This window comes from Capra hircus, chromosome 7, assembly GCF_001704415.2.
Source record: "Capra hircus breed San Clemente chromosome 7, ASM170441v1, whole genome shotgun sequence".
Taxonomy (NCBI): domain Eukaryota; kingdom Metazoa; phylum Chordata; class Mammalia; order Artiodactyla; family Bovidae; genus Capra; species Capra hircus.
The window spans coordinates 65,248,951-65,276,504 of record NC_030814.1 but is presented as its reverse complement, the minus strand read 5'-3'; the positions used below and the strand labels follow the sequence as shown (position 1 = coordinate 65,276,504).

General features: G+C 46.0%; 1 protein-coding gene across 1 annotated transcript in view; it reads right to left on the bottom strand.

Annotated features, from left to right (window-relative positions):
• FSTL4 (follistatin like 4) overlaps positions 1 to 27,554 on the bottom strand; it is a 420,441-nt gene that overhangs the window by 380,656 nt on the left and 12,231 nt on the right. The window contains exon 3 of the mRNA XM_018050393.1: positions 2,375 to 2,408. Coding sequence (XP_017905882.1) covers positions 2,375 to 2,408 — 34 coding nt within the window. The remainder of the gene's footprint in view (positions 1 to 2,374; positions 2,409 to 27,554) is intronic.

Below are 27,554 nucleotides of genomic sequence, written 5' to 3'. Positions count from 1 at the left end.
GAGCTGATATCCTGAGTCACATGCTACATAAAAACAAAACCAGAAACGTATCTTAGGTTTTGTGGTCCATGGGCTACCCCTCCAGACCTTTCTAGGATATCCCGGGCCTGGCAGACTAGGCAGAAAAATTCAGAGGGTTAATTATCTGCTCCTCTTTCAGTGCCAGATCAAGTCAAACTAAGTGTTCATTGCTAGACAATAATGTCTTATTTGTGTTTGCAGGAATGTTTATTGAAATATTCACAGCGCTTCTACTATTTTTATACCCATACACAGACACTTTTCTGGGGAAGATTAACAACCCTACTACCCAAGCCACTGAATCTCAAACTTAAAAAATACTCAGAACTGACCTACAAGGTCCCACTCTTCCTTCCTTCCTGCCAAGTTATAAGCACTGACACTAAGGCACCGGGCGATCTCAGGAATTTTCAAACACTCAATTTTGACAGAAGCAAGCAAGAAACATCAGCTCACAGGAGGAAGAAAAATGTTTCTGTTACATCAAGACAAATTTACCAGTACAAACCCAAGGCATATGTTCCCAGTAAGCCAGTTATGAAAGATGCTGCTTCAAGAAAGAAGAGGGTTATGGGAAAATAGAGCACAGCCTAACCATGCCTTTGCTCACCCTGAGACACATAGTCTTCTAGGAATTTGGAGTCTCAGGTACAATAAGGTCTTTTATGCCTTTGAGCAAAAATACACATGGTTTTCTCATATCCTAGCCTTACTATTTAAAGACATTTCTAACACAAGAAAGTAAGAGTCCAAAACAGTTAAGCTCATGTGTGATTCCATAATGCAAATAGCGCTGCACACCAAACAGGCACACACACTCAGCAGTAGTGGAATGAATAGTATTCTAAACCAAAGTTCATGCCAACTTGTCTTCTAATGGCTATTTTTCTCCAGGTTACATGGTCATAATATCCACTGTGAACACAACTTTGAATCAGAAACAGGCCTTCCCTGCCCCACCCACCTTCATCCAGTACCATTTGATTTTGATGTCCAAATGCTGTGGTTTACGCTATGGATGCAGTTCAGAGGACACTGAGCCCCAGACCAGAGACAATGGCGAATGAGAGTGAAAGCCAGAAAGTTCATCCGAGAGCTAGACTAACCAGATCCTTTGTATCCGGGATTCCAGTACCACAGACAGCAGCAAACTGCTTCTCTGAACCCATGAGTATAGACAGTATGGAAAGTTTAAGTCTAGAGGCACACTTCAGTAACATGACCCTTCTGTGTTTTTCATTGTGTTGCATAAAATAAGAACTAACCAAGAGGCAAGGCTTTTAGGTTTGAAAATCAGTATGGTATTTTCTCACTTCTAATGATTGGTGCTCTTTTTGGAGACAAAACCACCAAGGAGTTGTGGTTATAGCTAAAACCAAAGGCCAGACCCGAGACCGAGAACGCACTTTGGTTCCTAACTTCATCCTCCCATCCCTGAAATAAAGGGATGACTGGTGGTGATTTCCATAAATCATACAAAGGTGAAGGTAAATCGTATAAAGGTGAAGGTGAAGTCCCTCAGTCGTGTCCGACTCTTTGTGACCCAGTGGACTGTAACCTACTAGGCTTCTCCGTCCATGGGATTCTCTAGGCAAGAATACTGGAGTGGATTGCCATTTCCTTCTCCAGGGGATCTTCCCGACCTAGGAATCGAACCCCGGTCTCCCGCATTGGAGGCAGACGCTTTAACCTCTGAGCCACCAGCGAAGCCCCAATCATACCAAAGACAGTCTCTTATTAGAGACTAGGTATCACTGAAAGCAAGTAAGAGTAACTTCAATTTCCACTAAAAGATTTCAGAAATTGCCACCCATATATATTTACCTTAGTAATCAGAAAACAAATGCACTAGAGGAACTCTCGCAAGAAAAATAAAACATGGTGGAATTGTTTTCAAAAGGAAAATTACATACTTAAATCTACTTCAGCTTAACTAAAGTCGTAAAAAATCTAATTGAAAATATTTTTCACAGTGGCACCTTTTCCCAGTTATTGAAATATCTCAAACCATAAACAATTTTGATTGTTGATGTAGTTTTCACCAGGTTAATTATTTCAAACTTCACTCAGAAATGAGGCTTCTTTTGAGAGACTGCAAACACTGTCACGAATGAGCCAGTTCCCTAGACCCCATCTCTGATACCTGAAGGTGGAAGACACAGTTCTTACAAGCAAACTTCGGCTTTTGTTCCTGCAGTCCCTGAGGCAAGTGCCGAGCAGTCAGCACCCAGAACAGGTCACATGAAATTTCAAAGAACAGCCTGCCCACAGTCTGAAGGTAATCTTAACTTTACCAAACTACATCCAGATGCCCACAATGAGAATGAAATGAGTATGAGTGCATCTTCCCTACCTTCTCTTCTTGTGACATCAAGGCTTCTGGATTCCTGCAAGACAAGAAAGATTTGGTGTTTTTGAAGAATAACTCATATGTAGAAATACTTGCAAACACCTCACCTCTTGTTAGACATTCATTCACAGAAGGGTGAACAATCTCATAAATAAAAGACTTTCAGCAGTGTTGGGGCTACTAAACTCTCAACATATACACACACATCTGTAAATGGAAACCACTTGCTGCTTTGCTGGCTTAAGCAAAAATACTGTTAATCATGCAGTTTTTAATGAGCAGACCCAACTCTCATGGTCTTCCTTATATGGAAACTGGGCTGGTTTCACTTGTTAGGAAATACCTTGTTTTCAGTTGAATTCCACCCTGACCTAGACGGCAAGTGTTTGTAGGGAAAACATAAGCAGACAGGAGCCAGAATGCAGTGAGCAACAGCAGGCTGCGATTGGTGGCGCCATGGTAAAGACCATTACTGTTCCTGTGCAGGCCACTGGCATGATCTGGTGACTGATTATGCTCCTCAATAATTTCCAAAGTGTGGGAAACTATGGACAATTTGGATAGCCACTCCATGCCACTGGACTAGATTAAGCCTTGGCTCTTCTTAATTCAATCTCATCTTCCTGAAATGCGCAGAGCAATAAGCAAAGTGTTTCAGAAATTACATAGGTTAAAGACAGAGTCCTTGAATTGAAGATATTTACAGTTGAACAGAAGGGTACAGAACAAACACAAATTACTGAGAAATAAAGAGGAGATGTTTCCTTGACAAATACCAATATGTCCACAATCAAATGAAAAATGTAAGAAAGAAAAAAAAAGGTTTTTTAAAGAACCTTTGCAAATAGCACAGAAGAATGGGCAGGCTTTCAGATAGCAATATGGGAGGGAGGGTGTACCAGGAAGAGAGAATAGCTTAAGAAAAGGCCAAAAAGTACAAGGCATGGTCAGGCAGCAGGAAAAGGCCCAGTGAGAAGTAATGCAGGGAAAGGCTGAAATCTGTCGTGGTTTCATGACTAGTAAAAAGCATCTACAATCTGTTATAAATGACCCGGTTACAATAAAGAGCCTAATATTGAGATTAAGGTGAAAATCCATGCTAGCAACTGAAGAACAGAAGGTTAAATACCTTAGCATTAGTACGTCTTTCATACCTTAGCATTCTCGTCTAGTATCCTTATGGGGCAAGGAAGGGGGAGCCAATATTAGGAAGGAAACTTGAGGAGGCACTGAAAAGATTGTCCTGTCTTGCCTAAATTACACTTTCTCCCTGCCATCTCTGTAATGAGTCAAAAGGCCAAGTGGAGACCAATGGAAGACCATGTCACAGGCCAGCAGCATAGCAGTAGGCACAATTATCCAAACAGGCTTCCCAAATGCTGGTTCTTCATAAGCTCAAGGGTCAAAAGAGGGAGCCTGGAGAACAATAACTGGAACAAGAGCTGCCAAAGCCACAAAGCACATCGCACACTAAGTAAACCCAGCTCCTCCTACACTGCTGCTCAGACTCTGCTCTAGGGGCTGCCGCCCCCCCTGGAAGTGACTAGTATTTGAGGAACACAAAATCAACCGTTACAGCTCGAGAAAAAAACCTTCGGGGAATTTTATTGTAATTGCATAAAATTTATAAATTACCTTAGGGTGTGTTGACCTCTGTATAATGTATCTCCTTATTTAACATGGTATTTTAAATAATTTGTTCAAGTCTATTTTTATTTCTTTCAAGAGTATAATATTCCTGTATATATATTGAAAATGTCTTTATTACATACCTTTTGTTATCATAAAGGAATTTGTCTTTCATTATATCTTATAACTGTTTCTTGTTTGTATATCTGACAGCAATTAAAGTTTACATACTGATATAACCAACCACTTGACTGAATTTCTTATTGTTTGTAATAGGTTTCAAATGACTCTTTTGGCATCTCCATTTGTTGATTTATACAACATGCAAATAGCAATGATTTTCTTCCTTCCAGTTTCTATTGTTGCTTACTCTCATCTTATTCTTACAGCTAATTCTTTCTCTAATGTTAAGAAATTTGAACACAGTGAGCATCCTGGTCTTCTTTCTGATTTTAAGAAGAAAACCTGTAATGTTTCCCAGTCAAGTAAAATACTGGCTTTTGGCCCAGATATGTTTATCATATTAGTGAAATCTATGCATATTTTATAGACTTTTTAAAATAAATTTATGTTCTAGCTTGTCCCCTTACTTGCTTATTTATCGGCTCTTTCCCTCCACTGGAATGGGAGTTGGGATGGTGCCAACATCTTTCTCACTCTTGCATTTTCAGTGTTATTTATAATAGGGCAGATGCTCAATACATATTTGTTGAATGAAAATAAAATAAATGTGTGTTGAATTTAACCAAATACTTTTTATGCACTTATGGAGGTATCCTATGATGTTTTTCTCCTCAGCTCTATTAACTTGATGGCTTACCTAGTAGAGTTCATAGTAGTCAATTATATCTATATTTATGGAGTAAGCTTTTCTTAATCATGATATGTTTTTTAAAAAATATGCTGCTAGATACTGTTCACTATGATTTTAAACACATTTTTGCATTAGTATTCATAAATGAGATTGAGCTATAATTTTAGGTGTCATTTTTCTCAGTTTCAGGAATTAAAATTATATCAGTTTTATATACTGGATTTGGAAGTTTCCCTTTTATTATGCACTGGAATAGTTTAAATACCAGTGGAGTTATCTGACCTTTAAGGTTTCTGCAACTTTATTTCTCAGATATTTATTAAAAAGTAGAGGAAGTAGAGGGTCAGAGAGATTAAAATTTGTCCAAGTTCTCACATTTTGGTCAATGGCCAGCTGGGATTTAAATTCCAAAGTCTAATTGCAAAGCTTATGCACAAAACATTCTAACTCCACTCAATTAATAGTGTGAAAATTAGAGATAGATTTCTGCTTCAGGCCATGAAAGAATAGCTTGTATTAGGCTAATCCTTCTGCTAATAACAACTATAAAAATTGGATAAATAACAACAACAACAAAAAAGTTTTTGAAGGCATGTGAGAGCAACAAAGGCAGACAGAACTTAGCCAATATTTGGAGAGAAGAAAAGGCTTTGGTGGAGAGCCCTATATTTACTGCCAGATTTGCCCTTTGGGGAATTTGTGGTTTTTCAGACAAGTCAAACAAAGTAATTTTCTGGAGCTTACAGTAGCCTCACTGAGTTGGGAGATACCTGAGTTGAGGTTACAAAAGCAACGAAAACTTGAGGATCTGCAATCCTAGAAAAGGGAATCAGAAAGAAATGAACTCAATAATCTGTGCAGCCTCCTCTTGAGTTACAATATTATGCTTGAATTGGATATATAAAGAACAAGAGGTTGAGAAATAAGCAAAAAAATCGCCTCAAACTAAAAAATAAACTAAAACACTAAAAACAGATTTTGACAGTATCATGGTGCTCAGAAGACAAAAATTACGCGCTCAAAGGAACAGTGGTCCTGGGAAATGCAGCTGACTTTCAGTTAATATCATATATTCTCAAAGAACTTCTGTTCCTGAGTAGATCAAGATGATCTGCCAGCATTCCATATCTAACAAATAAAAGGAAGTCCTCTCTGAGAGACAATAAAGTAATCCAAACACCATATATTTTTCATAGCTTTAACCTAAAACTAATAAATTGTTAGCTATCCCTCCAGAAAAAAAAAGGGGGGGGCATTATTCAGGATGAGAAGAGAGTTGAAATTCAGTGTCTATAGCCACGATGAGCCATGTGCAAGTCCCCACCTGGCAAAGGAAGGAAAATTTTTTTATAGCGGTGAAAACCATTGATAAATCGAGAGGGTAATAGTGAATGTAGAGGTAATGGCTTTTCATTGGCTAGGCTGTTGCCAGGGGACGAAAGGAGTCTTGCTTTTTCCTTTTGAATTCTGCTCTGGTCACAGCATATGAGAACTCCCCCTTCTTGTCTCCCAGCTCTATTTAATTGAGGCTTTTGTTTATTAATTTTTTTAACAATACATAATGTGCAACATCCAAACCAAAATTACTAGGCATGATGGGAAACAGTATCAAATGACTAAAATTCAATAAAACAGACTGATCCACAGGTTATCCAGACTTTAGAATTATCAGATCCAAGCTCTAGAATAATTATGACTAATATGTTCAGGAAAACAGAAGATGTTGAATTTCACCATAAAATTGAAATTAAAATAAGAATCAAATGGAAATCCTAGAACTAAAAAATAAATGACTGTCAGATTCAACAGGAATCTAATAGAAGACTAAACACAATTGAACAGAGGATTAATAAGCTGGAGACTAGATCAGTAGAAAATAACCAGACTGAAGATCTGAAAGGAAATAATAAAGAGCAGAAAACACAGGAGAGTATGAGAGACACTGTAGAACTAACAAGTTCTAACAAGTGTGTAATTGAAGTATCAGATACAGGAAATTAGGCACAAGCAATATTTGAAGAGATACGCTTGAAAATTTTCCAAAATTGATGAAAGGCATCAATCCAAAGATTTAGGAATCTCTAGAAACTCTAATCAAGATAAATACAATGAACACCATAACTAGGTGCTCATGAAAATATAGTTGAATATTCAAGGACAAAAAGAAGAATCTTTAAAATAGCCAGAGAGAGGGTGGTGAAGGTGAAGAGGGCACATCTCCTACAAAGATCGGATAGCCAACTTTACAGGAGAAAATAATGGAACCAGAAGAGGGTCTGCCATCCTAGAAAAGGGAATCAGAAGAAAATGAACTCAATAATCCATACAGCCTCCTCTTGAGTTACATTATTATGCTTGAATTGGATACACAAATTCAGTGACATCTTTAAATGAAAGATGAAACAACATCTTTAAATTTCTGGAAAACTTTGAATTCTATACCCAGTGAAAGGATAAAATGAAGATATGTCTAAACAGACAAAAACTGAGAGAATACATTGTCAGCAGATTAATACTAAGAGCAATACAGGGAAACGCTCTGGACAAATGGAAAAGTGTTTTCAGATGAATGCATAGTTGTCCAAGAAGTAATAAAGAACAGAAAGAGTTAAAAAATGAACAAATCTAGTTCTGGCTGCTTAACACAACAACAATAATGCTCTCTAAGGTAATACTATTTACAGGACTAAAGTGAATGACAATATGATCACAAATTCAAGAGGTCAAATGGAATTTAAGTATTATAATCGTATTAATATCTAAAAAATTGTAAAAGCAATGCTATAAGGTCAAAGGAGTGGGATTACCAAAAACAAAAACAAAAAAATACAAGAGGAAAGGGGGAAAAGGAATAAAGAAGAGAGAGGACTACATTAGATTTATAATGATAAAAGAACAATTTAATAGGAATTAATAGCAATTCTAAACTTGTACATACCTAACTTCATAGTCTAGAGGGGTGGGAAGTTGGGGAGGGGATGTGAGAGAGGTTCAAGAAGGAGGGGATATATGTATACTTATAGCTGATTCATGCTGTACAGCAAGAACAACATTGTAAAGTGATTATACTCCAATTTAAAAAATAAATTTTAAAAAAAAGATGGTTTCTAGGGCTACTGGGAATGTCCTAAATTACAATCTTGGTGGTAGTCACTTGGGTGCATTCACTTTGTAAAAATTAATGGAGTTCTACTCTACACTTAAGATGTATATACTTTCCAATATGTTTGATACATGTCAATCAAAAATTTAAATATATAGTAGGACAAAGTACTCATAGTACACAGCGGAAATTTGTTGAAGAAGGGGAATGAATCACATGCCCTAATGTACAGATGAGGGCGGTTCTACAGGAGGAAAGGCTACAGCTTGCTCAGTTGCCACAGGGTGGCAAGTGGCCAGGGCAAGGCTAGACTCAAGTCTTGGAAATCCCACCACCATGCTCTGCTGTGTGTGCTCAGCCACTTCAGTCGTGTCTGGCCCTTTGCGACCCCGTGGACTGTAGCCCGCCAGGCTCCTCTGTCCATGGGGTTCTCCAGGCAAGAATTCCGGAGTGGGCTGCCATGCCCACCTCCAGGGGATCTTCGTGACCCGGGGATCGAACCCACAGCTCCTACAGGTCCTGCACTGCAAGCGGGTTCCTTACCACTGAGCCTCCTGGGGAGCCCACTGTGTTCTGCTGCCTCAAGTAATACTCAGGGAGTATGCTGGAAACAAGCGACAGGAGCTAAAAGATGCAACTCTGAAGTCAGATGGGACTGGGCTGGATCCTGGCTTCTTCCCGATGGCCACGGCCCTGCCACCTTTGGTTAATTATCTCGCCTTTCTGAGCCTCAGCTTGTTCATCTGTGAAATAAGGGTAGGAATGGTGCCTTCTTCATGGAGTTGTCAGGAGGATTAAGTAAAATACAAGCCTGTAGCACACTCAGTATGGTGGCTGGCACACAGTAGTCCTGAAACGGTGGCCATCACCCTCTTTATTGCCATTAATGAAGACAACAAAGGCGGAGAAATAGTAAGATCACTTGGGGAGGGAAATGAGTTCAATGTCTCCATCAATTATTGTGGCTCAATCAGAACGTCTTCCCAGTACTTGAAAAAGTACTCCCCCAAAACCTGTAGCAGAACTGAACAGAATAGAATTCACTGACAGAAGTGACACCAAGACCCCAAACACTTTGCTTAAGGAAGAAATTATCTGCTGCAGAAGCTTCAAACCAGATGGTTATAAATGAGAGTTAGCACATGGGCATTATTTAACGGCTAAATTTCTTTAACTAAAAATCTAATTTTATTATGGTATAAATCACACTTTCTTGAAGTAGGGAATTAATTTTAGATTTTTCATTTAGTGTTCATAACCTTTCCACGAATTTGACAGCCAAATCATTTAAAACGCCACTTAACCAATACAATACAACAGCTTTATTCCTCATTGTGCCCTTCCTGAATCCATTATCTTCCACTATAACGTAGGAGAACTTAAGTAAAAAATTACCATCCCATAAAGCTGTATTTTATTGTGCAGTTGAACTGCATAATCTTTATTTCTGAATCAATATAATGTGAGTGCTGAGTAATATTTTTCATAATCCAAAAATCTATTACAGATTCTCAGCTACCAAAAACGTAGTTTGCAAGCTGCTGAAAGAGGACAAATGAAGATCCTCAGATTCTGTGCCTGATTCCTTTTCATCCATCTTAGGCGGTGCTCACGATCTTAGGCTATATGTGAGGCTCAGGAAAAGAAGGGTGGACCTTGGCCCCAGATCAAATGTACCGCTCCTTGGCCATGAATCCAGTCATCCTTGGTTAGAGAATAAGTCTCAATTTATCACTCAAAATGTTACGGGATTCAGTGGCTTCTGGGAAAATGTTGGCTCTGTGAGTTAGCCAAGTAGGAATCAAAACACCCACTGCTCAGAAGAGGAAGCCACGGAATCATGAAGCTGAATGAAGCTTGATGTGGCCAGGGTTTTGCAGACGAAGCAGAGGTGAGTCTTGTGCAGATGGGGCTGAGGGCATCTGAGGGCTAGGCAGCTGCAGGCCCTCAGCCCTGCCATTGTCCTGGTGGTGAGCCCATGACTTGGCAGCACCTCAGTCCAGCATCAGGGGAGCTGAGGAAGCCCCCTGCTTCAGAGTTCCTCAGGCTCCTCCTGCCTGGAGAAGCTACGACAGGAAGCCCATGTGCTCAATTTATAAAACACTCGGTACAGTTTGGGATGCAAGCTTTGCTAACAGCACTCATCACTACTGAAATACTGACATCTAAATTCTAAGGTTTTCATGTCTGAGACACTTTTAACACTAATACTTCTTTAACAATCTTTCTTACAATCTTTCATTTATTCATTTGAATTTTAAAAACTTGACTCTTAACGACTTTGATTTTTGCTAGCAGGACACCACTCTGCAATTAAAGCCACATGGACAAGTAGAATGCAGTGAAATAAAGGGATGCCTTATGTAGCATATATTCGATTACTGCCTCCCGCTTATTGAGGTATGCTTTATCTCGCTTCTATTGTTCAGGTAAAGGCAGAAGGAAAACCCTCTGTCAGATTTGTTGTTAGATTTGCCACGGCATCACGTCAGGGCCTTCGAAGCTGGATGAAGAGAGAATTAGGGGATTAACCCTAAACTCAAGAGCCAGCTTGAGAGCCAAGGTGAATGATCCCGCTAACAACAGGATTTCCTGGAGGGTGTAGAGGGGATGTCTGAACATCAGCTTTCTCCTCCAGTCATGTGGAGCCCACGGCAAGAGCTCGAGGAAACTATCAACTAGGAGGTGCCTGCTCCTGAGGAATGCCACCTCACCGAGGGGTCAGAGCTCAATCTCCCACCTCCCTGAGAACAGCGCCCAGTGCTAGGAGTCCTCTGGGTAGAGCGAGGTGTCCTCTCAGGTAGACTGCCTTAGAGGTGGGAAAGGCACAGCTGACCACCATACACCTCAGGATGCTGAGAGAGCAGAGGGAGCTGGGCACAGGCCTGGTTGTTCCCCTTCTCAGCCCACAAGCTTCCCAAGCCAGTGACGCCTCCCTGGCCTCTATCAGGAAACCAGGCACGGAATGGGTGGGGAGGATGACCACACAGGCACTGAAAAGACCTTCTCCACATTTCAGGGCTGAAACGTGGACCCCATACAGTGAGCAAGTTCTGTGTCCTTTCTACTTCCTGTCCAACAGTAAGTGGATCAGTGTAAGCAAACTGGTGTTTACACACGACCCAAGTGCTTATTGGAGGCTTATTGAAACAAATGGAAGAGACCATGCATGGATAATTTTGAAAGAATATCACAGAAATCTCCTTATGATTAAGCTATAGGCATCTTTTTTTAAAGTCATTGATATGAACCCACCAATAGCCTCCCTGTGGGGAACACTTGTGAGGAACATCAATTTCCTTATGTCCATGGAGGAGATGGAAACAAGACCCTCAAAGCCTCCAGGAGGTCTGAGCAGCCTGTTATTAGTAAGTACACCCGCAGCCGCAGCACTGAGGGAGCTGCCCAGACACCTGCCACTCCAGCTTCCCCATCTGTGAATGGGCAGATCAGACTGCCCAGACAGGGCGGATTGAGGCGACCATTCAGAATCACAGGCGGAATCCCCCAGGCAGTTCTCAGTGCTTTCTGATGGGGAACACAGAGGGCTGCGTTGGAGGAAAGCTGTGATGCTCTAAGGAGAAAAGCATTGATGGTGATTATGAGATACCACAGGGAAAAGAAAGAATGGGACTATGTGCCAGGCCTTCAGAAATTCAGGTGACTTGGATGTTCAATTTCTTGTTTCTAGAAGCAAAGAATGAATAGATTTATCATCTGAGGATTTAGGGATTTTAAATTCTCAGTATTACTTAAAGCTATACATTAAAGGTTATTCATTTACAATCCAAAAAAAAAAAAGTTGGCTCTGGATTTAAAATTGTCTTCTGTGGTGAATCTACCAAAGTGACAGTACAAGTAAGCATTAACTTACATTTGATGGAATAAACGTCAATGACAAACAGATCAGCCCAACCTGTTAAACACCATCATCTGCACACAGCCAGATGAACAGACTGAGAGGGACAGAGGGGCACTTCCCAGCTTCATCTGACAACCCAACAAATTAAAAACTAAGTTTTTTATTTAGAAAAGTATAGCACAGTATCATTTCTGCTTGAGGACAAGCAATCCCCATGCAGGTCTCTACTAAGAGTTAGCAGCTTGGGGCTCTAACGCAGCACTCCAGGGACCACCCCATCAACTAACAGTCATCCTCTCCAGGGACACCAGACAGGCTCGACAAAGCCCAGCCCACCACGCAGAGCTGGTGAGCTGCAACGTGCCACAGTCACACAGGACTGCCGTGAACTAGGACAGCATCTATCTCCCCCACAGCCTGCATCTCAATCCTCGTTCATCCCACCGCAGGGTCTGGCCTGTCACAGACCCTCAACAGATGGATTGCAAGAAAGAAGTCAGTTTCTTTCACAGTCTCCTGAGGAGAGTATGGGGTTATGAGGGTCTCCTCTGGGCTTGTGGAACACACTGACTGCCTTTGAAGTCTGACTTTCCATATTTTCCATTTTCAGCCAAGTTTCCACAGGATCAGGGACAGCCAAGGTTGCCTTCCTTATTCTGGCAGGTTTCATGCCCACCAGCTGTCCTATCCTGTGTTCTAGTCATCCGTGAGCCACAAGACAATCAGGACCATGTTACAGGTGTTTGGGGAGGACAGGTAGCCCCTGGGAAAGGGACAGTAGTTTATGTTTTAATTATTCATTATCCCCTCCGGGTACCACCCAATAGATAATGTAATTTAACATCAACCTGTTTCATATGCTATTAAAATCTGCTCCTTTTTTTTCTTCTGTCAGCTACAAGCCACAGTGAGGTTTAGAATAACCTGTGTCTGAAAAATTAAGAGACAAAAGAGGGAAAAGGGCTGCCCTCTGGCAGAGTTCTCATGTCTATTTTTCATTCTTGCTTTTACACATGGAGTGGGGGTGGTTCACGGATAGAGATCCCCTGACCTAAAGATGCAGAAGGTTACAGAGCCATGGTGGGGCTCTTTTTTCCACCCACAAACCACACAATACTTATTGCATAATAAATATTATTCAATTCAATTTGAAATAATTCAAATTATTCAATTTGAATAATAAATATTATTCAAATAAATGTGTAGCACACCATACAGCTGTATTTTTTTTACACTCATTCATTTTTTCATTTGGCAACTTCCGTCACATTAGCTGAATAACCTGGAAGTGGTCTGTTGCCTACTTTCTAAAAGGCTCTTCCATGACTACCTGCATCACTCAGTCTTAAGAGTTTCAGAGTTGACTTTAGAGAGTAGCTACAATTTGCCTGGCAGAACACACTGAGACTGGTAATTGGCTGCTTGTCCCTCCCATTTGAGCCTAAGTCTGCAGCCCAGACATACTGCTTTATGGGCACAAGTAGGAAAGGGAAAAAGGCAGGTAATGGGTGAGAAGGTGAGCACATGAATGACAGGCTCACTCACTTCCTCCAAAAGAAATAGTGAAAACCCCTTAGTCCAAGTGCCACAACCAGAGTCTCTCATCTTGCCCAGAAACAATCCCCTCCTCCCTACTCCTCCTGCTGGGCCAGTGGCCCTTCTGCCCCCTGGGGCATAAACCCTACTTCCTCATTTATCACTTTCTGCTTCTGCAGGCTCATCCTTGCAGAACATTTTTGTCAGGCCTTATCTTGTCATTCCCACCACCTTGATTCTCCCTGAGACACACACAGCCCCTCACCCAGCACTCCCAGCAGAGCTCCCGGTAATTCTCCTGCCCGGTTCATTTATTCTTACCTTCATCTATCCATGTATTTTTTCATTCAGTAAACACTGACTGACCTGGGGACGCAGCAATGCCAAGACAGTCACAACCCTTGTCCCCATGAGGCTTATGATCTCACACAGAGAGACAGACAACACACAAGCAAATGAAATGTACTGAACATGTCATAGTAACAAGTGCCACGGTCATAGACAAAGCAGGGAAGGGAAACAATGACAGAGGTTTTCTACTTGTGAAAAGGAGGGCCCCTCCAGGGGCTGCATTGATTACAGACCTGTTCCCTGCTCCCTGCTGTGCCCAGCATGACCTTCCCCTGCTCAGAACCATTTTGTCATCCCTTCAAGCCACCACAGAAAGTGAAGAGGAACTAAAAAGCCTCTTGATGAAAGTGAAAGAGGAGAGTGAAAAGTTGGCTTAAAGCTCAACATTCAGAAAACGAAGATCATGGCATCCGGTCTCATCACTTCATGGCAAATAGATGGGGAAACAGTGGAAACAGTGACAGACTTTATTTTGGGGGCTCCAAAATCACTGCAGATGGGGACTGCAGCCATGAAATTAAAAGATGCTTACTCCTTGGAAGAAAAGTTATGACCAACCTAGATAGTATATTAAAAAGCAGAGACGTTACTTTGCCAACAAAGGTCCATCTAGTCAAGGCTATGGCTTTTCCAGTGGTCAGGTATGGATGTGAGAGAGAGTTGGACTATAAAGAAAGCTGAGTGCCGAAGAATTGATGCTTTTGAACTGTGGTGTTGGAGAAGACTCTTGAGAGTCCCTTGGACTGCAAGAAGATCCAACCAGTCCATCCTAAAGGAGACCAGTCCTGGGTGTTCATTGGAAGGACTGATGTTGAAGCTGAAACTCCAATACTTTGGCCACTTGATGTGAGGAACTAACTTATTTGAAAAGACCCTGATGCTGGGAAAGATTGCAGGTGGGAGGAGAAGGGGATGACAGAGGATGAGATGGCTGGATGGCATCACTGACTCAATGAACATGAGTTTGAGTAAGCTCTACGAGTTGGTGATGGACAGGGAAGCCTGGCATGCTACAGTTCATGGGGTTGCAAAGAGTCAGACACAACTGAGCAACTGAACTGAACTGAAGCCACCACGCAAGCCTCCATCTCCATTCTCATCTCCCTGTCCACAGCTGTGGCACCAGCAGTAAGAACTAGCAATGGAAGCAGTCATGGCCCCAGAAATAGCAGCAAGTATGACGAGGGCCACTTCTGTTTGCTGAGCCCTCTCCACACCCACCTTCCTCAATTTTCACAGCCCCCACTCCACCACAGATGAATCCCCAGTGCCACCCATGAGCCTCTACCACCATGCCTCCCACTCAACTCTTGGCAATTTTTGATTGTTGTCTGGGTAAATAATTAGCCTGGGCTCCTATGGGTATCTGCTTCTACACAGGGAGATAAATCTGCTAACACCCTTTGATTAGAAAGCACTTTCATTGTACCACTATAAACTTGTATTAAAAATGGAACCTAGAGTAGTTTAAATTAAATGAGTTATATATAATTAAGAAGGCCTTTAAGGCACAATAAGGCTCCTTTTCAATTTGCTTTTATAACAGAGTCAGAAAGAAAGGCACCCAATGGTCAACATAGCTGGACTGCTATTCACTGAGTAGCCAGTGCTTCTGAAAGTGTGAGATAAAACCGATAGTGTTCTCCTGTCCTTTTCCAGCTGCACTTAAGTAGGACATTCCAGAAATTTGACTCTGCTCACCCACGAGATGACATTCAGAGCAGTGCCTAGGTGGTTGTGAGAATAGAACGAGGTGTGTGCAAAGAACTGTGAGCATCACTGCTCAGCTGGAGAGATGTCTGCCCTCCGCCTACTGGTCAGGAGCCAGGCCAGCCTTAGACACCCACACCTCACAGAGGGCCTTGCACTTGGGGCAGAGGCACATGAGACTGTCTCCAACAGCTGGAACCATCTCTCTCCCCGAAGAGCATTTGCTGAGAAGGACAACTCTGAGGGCATTCAATCTGCACTTCCTCCATAAGCCAACCCAGTGGTTCTCGAACAGGGACGTTTTAGGCAATCCAGAGTTCAGACCATGCCCCAGACCAATTAAATCACAGCCTCTAGGGCAGGGACACAGGCATCAGTGGTTTTTATAAACCTGGTTTCAATGTATGGATACGATCTCCCCCAGAACAGGCTCTCACCCTGCTCGTCAGTGCTGCTCATCACAGAGCCAGGCAGCCTCCAATGGACCACCAGGGCTTCAGCAGGTACCAGGAAGGCTTTCCCAGGCATAGCCACTGTTCAGAGAAGCACAGATTTCTTTCCCAGCAAGATTTAGTAAAGCAGGTAGATAACGGGGCAGGCCTGGGCTCTCTTTCCCTGGGGAGCCATGCGACCCCAGTATCCAGATCTCAGCAGCCATTGGGTGCAGGTGGGAAGGGCAGGCTCAGCACCAGAGCTGGGAGCCTCCCCAGATTGGGAAGAACAGGATGACTGGCCTGGAGGACATGAGTTGGCTTTAAATGGTTGCAAAGGTGCTCATCTGGGCCCTAGCACCTTGGGTCTCCAGCTCCAAGGTGCTAAGGTCCACCTTAGTGACCACAGCTGTAAGCTGGGATTCAAGGTAGTGCCTGTGAGACTGCTAGGAGACCCTACAGAGAAAGGGTTCTTGGTGGCTGCTGTAACTTACCAGTTCCCAGCTACGGACACTATCTGGGAGACTGTCCAGCATCGCCCTGTCCCCAACCACGAGCACAGTGCCCAGAACCAAACAGGTACTCATCAGTGTCTTGGGGCCCCTGGAGCAGGGAGGGGCCAGCAGTTTCGTTGCCCTAGTGAGCAATAACAGGCAGAGACAGGGTGAAGGATGGCTCCATTAGTTGATAGTGTCAATCGTGAACCACCAACACCCAGCCAGAGCTGTCCCTTCACTCCTCTTCTTGTACCCACCCCAGGCTATCTACCCTGACCTTCTCTGACCCTCTCATGCTGCCCAAGAGCTGACTGGGTCCAGCACACTCAAATGCCAGGATTCCTTCCCCCTGGGGCTCTACAGTGGGCACTCTGTATACTGTATAGTGGGGGCCTGCCCGCCCCCAGAGCTGCCCTTCCCTCCTCATCCATGAGACAGGAGCCAAGACTTCCTGGTGTGCTCAGCCCCCCGGAGGAGGCAGGCACACTTCCACAGGGGCCAGTGCCGGCTCCCACAGCTGAGCCAACCTCAGTGCCCTGTGCACCTGGGGCTGCCCGACCACTCCCACCTCTGGGGAAGAGAGGACCACCCTCCACGGTGGTTTCTGTTCTAGCAGGTACATAAGGAACTCTGGCTGTAACCCAGCACTGACCCCCTCACTCTCTTCCAGGGGCTAGTAGAAGAGTCCGCAAACACCAACATTTTCCCACTGGGATTACTGACCCTCCAGAAATCTGTATCTGACAGTAATCGCCTTAGTCACCGATTCCGGGACTCCTGCCTCTACCCTAAAGTCAAGGGCTCAGAGTCTAGCTTCCTAATTCTCAACCCTGGACAGTTCTCAACCCTTAGGCACTTTCCAAGGCCAATTCTTAGAAGCAGAAGCAGGGAAAACCACTCATCACTGTCATGCTTAGGCCTCCATCCAGAGCCCAGACACCCAGCTTTCTATGTACACAGGCACTGCAGTGGGCCTGGCCAGGCTCTGCCCTACAAGAGGGCAGATGCTCAGGGATCCACAAGGCAGTGGCTGCAAAGTCCTTGTTAGACGCCCCCTTGATAAAGGGAAGAAAATAGCCTAAGAGATGTTTCTGCTTGTGGGGTCCATGGCTGCCCCATAGGCCCTTTCCCACAGCGGGAGAAGACAAGAGAAAGTTGTGTGTTGGGGAGCCAGGCTGAAGAGGGATGGGAGGACATTCTCTGCCACTGCCCCCAGGGTAGGGCAGGAGGCTCCCTCAAGCTGCGCTGCCCACTAGGAGGTGAAAGGGTCTTATCTGACATGATAGAGTCTTCTCTGGCCTCCAAAGTTCATCATCAAATGTTCTTTTAAATGTTGGCTGCTCCACTAGGCAAGTGAGATCTTACTGCACCAATGAAGGATGGAGCCCATGCCCCTTGCTTTAGAAGTGTGGCGTCTTAACCACCAGACCACCAAGGAATTTCCCAAACATCCTTTCCTGAGCCTCAAAAATATATAAGGTAGGGGTGGGGGTGGGGAAAGCAGCTGGAGCTTGAGAGGAGCATGTGGGATGGTCAGAAGGCCAATGCAAAGCCCAGCTCCACCACTTCACACATAGGAGACCTCAGGCAACTCACCCATTATCTTGAAGCCTCCGCTTCCACATGAATAAAATAAGAAATGTAATGGTACCTCATAGAATCTTTTTGAGAGGTCAATGAAGTGACATACTTAAAGCTTTGACAAAATGAGAGCTGTTTATTAATGTTATCAACATTCATAACTACGCAATTCAAAGGAGTCTCTATCAGGAATCTACTTATTCCTTATGAGGAGTGTCTTCAGATGCCCAGTTCTGAGCTCCAGAGGGCCCCTGGCCTGACATCTCCCACCCTGGCGGTGTCCCTGGTTCCCTCCACACTCTTAGTTACCCAGAAATAGACATGACAGCAAAACCCAAGTTGCGAATGCAACAAGATTCTGCACCTGGCTGGGAGCAAAGCTCAGCCCCAGAACCGAGAGAGCATCCACTGTGTCTAGATTCTGTGGCCTAATTATCTCATGGCAGCTCAGTTGTGCTGTTACTTACTGGATTCCACAGAGTGACAGCCCCTCTAAGAAGAGACAGCTGGTAAAGTCATGACTCCCCTCCCACGAAGCCCCTTCTTTCTTCCCAAGAACAAGTCCATCTAAACCCCAAGGCAGCTGTCCTAAAGAGCTCCCTGCCCTTCAAGATGCATGAGCGCTAGAGTCACAGGGCCACCTCCAAGCCCCACAGCCTGCTGCCCTTTACTCAATTGCTGAGGGGCGTGAACACAGTCACGGGGGGCCGGGAGGGTCAGGGTGACAACTGGCGAAAGGCTGAGCCAGCACATGGACATCAAGCAGCCTCTACAGCCTGTCTGTGAGCTGGGATGAGCCAGGGAGAGCAAACTGGGCTTCCGAGCTGCCTAGCCGCAGACAGTCCAGGTTGATATGGTGAAGGTTCCACGGAGACACGTAAAGGAAGCCGGGCATACAAAGCAGAAGAGCAAATATTCAAGACCATGTAGGCAGGTGTCCTAACCCAGTTCCAGCTCTGAAGACGGGAAAAAGCACAACTTGATAAATTGCCGGCACTTCTGAAAATTCAGCACACATTGCTCCAAGTGCTGAAAGGTTCGAGATTGGCTGCTCAGCCTTAGCAACCCCCGCCACCCACGGGGACCTGCTCACTCGCTCCTTCACTCGAGGCCCCCAGGCCCGTACCCACAGCCTCCATTCAGAGCCCCTGAATGGCACTGCTCCTCTGGGGACCTAACCTCTGGCCACACGTGATGGGACCAACACAAATGCCTGGCCAAGCGGAGCCAACCAGGTTCTGAGACTAGACCTAGACTGGACAGCCCAGGGCCCTGAGGCCGGAGCGTGGTGTACTGGCAGGGCAAAGCTATAAGCTAAAGGCTCTGAGACAGGATCTGCAGGTTTGCAGAGAAGTGGGTCTCCAGAGAGAACAGGGAAAGAGCAGAGAGGAGCATGTTGGAGATGGCGAGGTGGGGAGGGGCACAGGCTGCCTGAAGACTCTAGCCTTGTACCCACGAGGCAGCCTGCAGGGCTCCAGAAGGTCTCTGGGGCCTCAAGATGACACACCTGTGTATGCAAACCCACTGGAAGGTGCTTCTGCTCATAGCCACCAGGGGGCCCGCATGAGTCACTTGGCCAGCAGGCCTGGGCAACCATGCCCAGAGTCCCTCCTCTTCTCCTTCCCCAACAGACCTGGTCCTGCTCCAGCACATCTACACGTGAAAAGTCCCTCCTCCTCGAATACGTCAGTGTTCTCCCCACCCCCATCTCTGCCAGCCTCTCCAAGTCCCTCCATCTCCAAGAGGTCCTTCCCAGCCTGCCTCCCACCCAGTGCCTCTCTGCTCTTAACTCTCCCGTCACCCACAGTTAGGCCCACACTGCTAACTGAACACATTCCACACTGCATTAACTGCTCACCATGCGCATGTTATGGGTGATTTCTTAGAGCCATTTGTGATGATTCCCTTTCCCTTCTCATAACCCCGAGGTGAGACATCAGCCCACCACTTACAGGGCTTTCCTACAGAATGCAGCTCAGGACCCTCCTTTCTTGTAGTGTAAGAACAGTCGTTTTCAATGAGGTAAGGCTTCAGGTCTATTTTACATTTTCATCTAGAATGTATAATGAATCACAGATAATTTTGTCCTAGTCAGCGTGGTCACAGAAGTGTTTTCTTCCTGTGAAATACTGAACCAACTGGTACAACCCATTGGACATGGACGGAAATCTAGCTCAAGATGGGACTCGAAAGGAGGAGATAAGACTCCCAGGTATGACAGTCTGGGCAACGGGGTGGCACCGTCACACATGACAGCATCCTTGGTGAGATGAGACAGAGCAGCAATGGGCAGCCATTCCCTCCTTGTCACCAGATAAAGTCCTCTGGGCCAACAAGAAGGCCAGGGCCATATTGGACAGAACCACCTTAGCAGAGAGCCCAGAGGGATGCACACATGCTCTGGTGGACAAGTTCTGGTGGACACCACTGGCTGCTGCAGTACCCACGGTGTCCGGCTTGTGGGGGTGACACCCTGAGATGCCAGCTTCTTCCAGCCCCCAACCAACCCTCTTGAGGGGTCCAGGGCAGCTGAATCACAGGCCTTGGATGAACCTGCGACACTAGGTTTGCCGTTAGCCACAGCCCTTCTGCAGAGGAGAAAGTCTGGACGGTGAGAACAAGCATCCTGCTACGGGACCAGGGAATGGGGGTGGGGGGCGCTGCTTCCTGCTTTGTTATTTGAGGAAGAGACCTCATTTCCTTTAGGCTGAAGTCAACATAGAGTTAAATTCCTCTACTAACTCAGATTCTAGTAGCCAAGTGCTCCATCACCTTCCCAGTTCTCCACCCCACTGGTCCTCAAGCCCCAAGAAGACAATCAGTCCCATTTCTCCTCACCCAGTTGGCCCTAGAACATGGCCAAGCACACAGCAGAGTGCTCAGTGGATACCCGCTGATGACTAGGATTTAAGACCACCTGATGTCCCTATTGGCCCAGATATCCCAGGGTCCAGAGACCCATACCAGGTAGGTATACTGCATCCCGAGAAGGGCAAGTGGGAAGCTCTGCTTTTAGACATACTCCTAAACTACACTGCCAAGGGAGGGACACCCAAGCACAAGGCAGAGAATTCCTTTCTTCACAGCCAAATGCTAAAGTGAAAATAACAGCATATGTAACAACCGAAGAGAAGAGAGTGGAGGAGGAAGAGGAGGCACAGTGGGGCACATTTTAGAAGCACCCCAATCAGAGCATCGCCTGGCAGGCCGCCCCCATTCCAAATCTCCTGGTGTCCCCAAGTCTACTTCCCTGGAATGAATGCACAAAATGTGGCATCAGCAGAACCACAGAAACCTCAGGTCTTCACGAGAGAGGAAGTTTTCCAGCATGTTTTAAATGCAAGGCTAGAGAAGCAAATATATAGGGAGAGTTCTGTGCTCTTTACTTAGACAGCAAGCTTTAAAAGACAGAACGGCTTAAGCCAGCTTCACTCCAGTTGACCTAAGACGGAGCATCGAGAAAAGCCATCAGGAGTCTTACACCTATTTAGCAACATCCCCAGAGACAACTTCTGTTCTCACTGCCCTCAATCCCTTCCTCCCTTGGTAGGGATAGTTGGCAGCTACCCTCCCTGGAGCCACAGGCTATTTCTGCTGACCCTGAAAATGTGAAACATAAACAGAACATCCTGCATTTGAGTTTACATTGCATTCTTGGGTTCCCATTTCAGGTGAGGGTCCAGTGTGCCTGCCTCGTGTTCCAGCCTCTTTGCAGAAGGGACCATCAGGGTCGGGCAGGCCCAAAGCCCAGCGCATGAGAGAGATAGCAAGTGAATCAGGGATTCAACCCCCTCCCCTATACACAACCCATAGGACTCTGTTATGCTTCTACTGGATGCTGGAAAGGATGCTGGAAAGATCTGAAACTGTGACTGGATTCTACTATAAGTGGAAACCAAAGAGCCGTCTGGTCTCTCCAGGGATTTTTTTTGTAAGGAGTCCTAGAAACTCAAGTCTCCTTGTCTAAATCCCTATGTGATGCCAAAACAATAACAGAAGGTCTCTGACTCATTCACTTACTTGACAAGTATCTGAATACCCTACTGTGTGCCAACCCCCCGGGACACTGGGGACCCAGGGGGCCCAGACTCCAGGACACTGACCATTCCACCAGAAAGGGGTGCCTCCCGCCACAAGAGCCGCCCTGCTGAACACTGAGCGACAGGTACTGCAGCGGCGGTGACATGCCGGCTCCCGGTGTGAGAGACGTGCAGTCTTCTTGATGGGTGCTTAGCAGGGTTCTGAGATCAAGGGCACAAACCACAGCTCTGGCAGCCGTGTTCTCAGCAGCTGTCCATGCCGGAGATACATGTACCATCTTAGTCCTCATGGCAACTCTGAAATCAGGGCTTTTATTGCTTGCATTCTACTCAATGCTAAGCTGAAGGTCAGAGAATAAGGAACTTCCCTCAGCCACACAGCTGGAAGGGAAGCAGCAGATCTGAGCCCCTGCGCCCTTTGACAAAGGGCCGCTGAGTCAAAGGCAAAATAGGAGATTCCTTAGGCAGCAGTGCAGACAGGCAGTGCAGCAAGTGAATAGTTTGGTCCCAGCTGGAAAAAGCAACTATGGGATTTTAAAGCAACAATAAACATCATGGAGGATGAGGAGGAAATGTCGAACCTCCAGGGTCCAGTTAGGTCATGGTGGGGAAGGCTGCCTACAACCTGTCTATGCTAAGAGCTTGCCCACCACCAGCCACCAAGCCACCAAGAGCACACACAACTCTCAGCCTCAGTAGGGAGAACTGTGTGGTCAGAAAAACAGGCCATGCTCCAGAGGCAGGGGCCGAAACCCAGGTGGTCACGTTGGCCACCTCTGGGGTGGGGCCAATCTGCCAGTTCCCTCAGAGCTGGCTAGGTGACCAGCCACCATGGTTCTTTAAGCCACTTCCTATTCCATTAAGGGCTCACTGGTCACCAGTGGTATTCCCTGGAAAGAACTTTCCTGAGAAATACAGTGATGACTTCCCAACTCTTAAAAAACACACACACATACACTTCCTACCCCAATCCAGACCCTCAACGGTTAAAGTATTAACAAAATTAACAGTGGTAGCTTTCCTTTCCAACTAAAACTTCAGAAGCATTTTAGTTTGAACTCAAGACACTCTTGGAACACTGGTAAAGCTGGGAAAGCAGGGTTCAGTCTCCAGGTGAAGCATCAAGCAATCACTCTCAGGTGCTTTTCTAAAACCGCCTACAGCTGAAGGGAAAACAGTAGTGGTTCCCTACAGGCCAACCCAGCATCTTGTCGGCACCAGCTTCTCCGCTCCTACCCTGCACAGAGTTAGGCTGAAATGCACCCTTTGGCCAGGGGAAGGCCTGAGTCCCACAGGTCACTCACCCTCCATTCTTCATTCTAGCCAAGAGCAAACTCTCTTGAGTTTTCTTCTTCCCAACTGGAAGTGAAACAAGACTGCCTTTTATTAGCATGAAGAAGTTGTCCACCAAATAGCAGTGGTGTGTCAGGTTTCATGAGCAGACTAAAGAGATGGCAAGAAAGTTTCAAGATCGTGAATAAGAAATCCTCACCCTACTTTCCCTTGAGCTCTCTGTCACCTCCACATATAGGATTGCTGGATGTGACCATGGAAACCTATCTGTAGGGGACTTGCCACCACCTACGCGGAGGGCCCAGGGGCCTCTTTCTGAGACGAGCACCCATCCTATCCATCCTGGAGCTAATAGAGCTTTCCAGCCATGAAATTAGGACAGACACCACAGACTACAACTCTGGAACTAGGTCTGGGACCTAATGTCTTGACAGGGCTCAGACTCCATCTCAGCAGGAAATTCAAGGCCACACTACCACACGCTTCTGTGGGTTTCAGTTCCATGTGAACTACCACGTTGGCCAAAGGCTGTGCTTGGGTTTTTTTCATAAGATGTTATGGAAAAACCCAAATGAGCCTTTTGGCCAACCCAACAGATGGATGTTCCAGTGATTTAACAGTTATGTCTGACTGGCCCTTAGACACAACCCACGTGCGTGGGCAATCTAGAACATGCCAGTGTCTGGCTCCCATGGGATGGGCTGCCCTTTTCCCTCCAACTCTGGCTTCTATTCTTGTTTATAAATAAAAAGGTACAAAGGTATAAGGAGGTGATTGGGATTCCTGTTGTTAGCTGAGTTCATTCTTTAAAAAGTTTTCATGTTTCTGCTTTGTGAAGTCAAAAGGTCTAGGAAGCCCTTATCTGAGCATAGTTCCCAGCACATGGCAGGTACGCAGCCCTTGTTAGACACTGAGTAAGAAGACAGTTTCAATTCCTTTCTTCTTAGCATGCTGAGAACTTCTCTCCCTGACACCAGCAGCAGTTTCCCCAGGGGAGCCTTCTTTGAACCCAGGTCTGTATGTGGGATATGGCAGTGTTTCTGGCTAAACAGACTGCACGCAGTCTCCATGCAGAGCTCCTCAAAGCTATTCCTCCCCAGAGGTGTGCACCCAGGAGGTTTCAGACAAAGCAAGACGGGCCATGCCTTCAGACCTCACACCTGCTACTTGGCCAAACAGGATTAAGAAAGAGAGGTAGCACTACATCTGAAAGAACACTTTGAGCTTTCTGCTCATGTTTTAAAGGGGCCCAGTCTGCAGCGATAGAATTTAGGTGTGAAGCAAGCCTGAAAGGGACCTCCCCTGACATCTTGATCACCCCTCACTCTCCACATCAGGAAACTGAAGTCCAAAGAAGAGAAGGAAGTGGTTCAAGTCCATGGAACTAGCTGTGCCAGGCTAGACCTGAGACACCGAGCCCAATCAGGAGTCCTGTGTTCTCACCCCGAGACTCGCAGGCTTGGGGCAGACTGAACTTCTGAGCTATAAGGCTGCAACAGTGTTTAAGGGGCTCTGCTTGTTCTTGTTCTCTGCTCTCCCAGTGGGTCATTTCTCAATTTTGGGATTGGGTCAAACGGCTGACAGGCTTCACTGGGACCACAACGAGACGGCTAAGCCAGGAAACACAGGTGGGTCACCAGCCTGCAGCACACACCGCATGTCAGCCCAGCTCAACCTCCAGAGCTGGGCAGTTCCCCACCAACCCGCAGTAGCACTTCACAGCTCTCTCCCTCCACCCTCCCAATTCCATCCTGCCCCTGTACTTTTCTGTCTGTCCTTAACACACCCAGATCCTTCCCTCAGGGACTATTTCCTCCAAAACCTGATTGTAGGACACCCACCCTTGGAGGAGGCAAGAAGCACTAGGTAAATCACTGCGCTGGCCCTCCCCTCCCCATCCCCTTCTGGCAGAATTCTGTTTCCTTTCTACCCTCAGTTCAGTTCAGTCGCTCAGTCGTGTCCGACTCTTTGTGACCCCATGGACTGTAGCACGCCAGGCTTCCCTGTCTTTCACCATCTCCTGGAGCTTGCTCAAACTCACGTCCATCGAGGCTGTGACGCCATCCAACCCTCTCATCCGCTGTCATCCCCTTCTCCTCCTGCCTTCAATCTTTTCCAGTGTCAGCATCTTTTCCAAAAGTTTCTACCCTGCAAGGGTCCATTCAGGGCTAGACTCTGTGTCACTACTCTCTACTAAGCCCAGCAGTGCTATCAGGGAGACACTGTAAAATTAAACTGAAGCAAAATTCATTTTATTTTCTGAATTTCACTACAGTTCCTGAAATACCTGAGCAAAGCATAAAGCCTGGTCCCCAGGGCAAGCTGGAGGCCCCAGTCATCCAAAGGAATAAGTGAGGATACCCAGGTTTCACTTTTGGAAAGAAAGAACCTGCAAGATATTAGAACCATGATCCCATGAGGGAAGAGATTGGGTTTCTCTGCATCTAGGACTTCCTGACTCAGATAATTTCTAAGGCCAAGATGCAAGTGTGTGTGGTCGCTGACAAGTGAGGGACCAGACTCTGGACAGATGGCTTCTCCAAGCCCCAGGGGGTCAGGTGGGCTGCTTCCTTCACCCAACAGCATCCGCTTGGCCCTGCTGCAGTTTTCTCAGGTCCTGGACCCAGAGCATCCTAAGCCCTCCCTCCCTGGAGCCGGTGCCCCTCTCCCTCCCCAGGGGGCTGGCAACAAGATGAGGCAGTGGAGGCAGAAGGACAATGAGCCTGGCTTGCAGGACAGAGAAGCAGAGCCCCACGCAGGGGGCCTCTTGGAGTCTGACACCAACAAGGCATTTTCTTGTCTCTGAATGGGAGACAAAAGAGACAACCCACAATCACAGAGAGCTAATCGAGCAGATGATTGGGGCCTGGCACAGCTGATGCTGCCAAGTTTCCCCAAAATGGAAATCAGAGCCCTATTTACAACGCCTGGCCTAATGTCCTGATTACAACGATGGGAAGTTTCCTAGAGAAGCATAGATTATTTAGCAGCAGAGGCATAAATAAAACAGATACGTAAATGCTAAATTAAGAGGAAGAAGAATAATGGTTTTCTGTGAACTCATAAATGTTTATTTTCCTGGGTCGCAGAACTTTTCAGAACCAATTAAAACTCTGTCAACAATGATATGAAAATACCAAAGGGGCACACAGTACACTAGCTGGTACAGAGTAGGTTTGCCAAAACCGGCAAGAGAGGACGAACATCCGAAGATGGGGGCTTCCCCTGTCCATGGATTATAAATGAAAACAAGACCGCCAAACACAGCACCAGTCCAGCAGTCATGGTCCCCAAAGCAGCCTGGCTGGGCGCTGCGGCCAGAAGCCGTGGGACACCAGGGTGGGAGGCACAGGTGATGGTGAGGGCATGGGAGTGCGGGCTGACCTCTGGATATCAATCACCTACGGACAAGCCAGGTGCGACCCAGGATTCAGAGATCTAAGTTTACTCGTCTGCCTGCTTGCTCGACTCAGACCCAGGCTGTATCAATTCACAGACCCCCTCACCTACCTGCCCCTGCCTCCTCTCCCCCAAGCCAATTTCATGGCAAGCTATTTCCCAGCATGACTGCAGCCTGTGTGTTTCTCTCCTCTTCCTGACTACAGTTAACATCAACCTGTTAGCAGGAAGCTTAAAAAAAAAAAAAAAAGGCCAGGGTTCATCACCAACTGGATTCTCCTTCTTGAATGTGTGCGTGGGAGAGGGAGGCTGTGGGATGCCTCCAGGGCTTCTCTGCCCACTGTCCTCTGGGACTGGAAGTATTAGGGCCTGTTCACAAGCACATTGAAGCTCAAGAGACCCTGGACTGGAGTAGGTACAGCCCACACAGTCTCTAAAGCCAGCTCATCCAATGTCCCTGGGACTTGGAGTACTGTCACCACCCTTCACCCTGGAAATTACGAATTTATTCACATCTGTAGATGGGAGATTGCAATCTCCTGATTATCCCCAAGAAGCTAACATCCATACCCTCTGACAGAGTAATCAGCAGATAGTCAGAGGCAAGAGCTGGAGGAGCAAAGAGGCCTCCCCCTACCAGAACCACCCCTGCAGCAGACGTCTCATATAAGGAGTGCCATCTACATCCCAGTGCCCCACATCCAGCAAAAGGTGAAAGGTCCATCGCACTTTCTTGCTAAAAAGTGGTACACCCAGTCTCATCTTCTTTGAAAGATAGTCAGTGCTAGAGTTTGGCACCAGGGAATGCTGAGGAAGGGCGATTCCACAGAATACAGACATAAAACCTGTATGCAGGCCTGTGCTGCAGGTGAGGCCTACGAAATGCTGAGTACCAGCCTGGACCCTGTCTGGGGTCCCCCAGGAAGGAGGGAGCTGG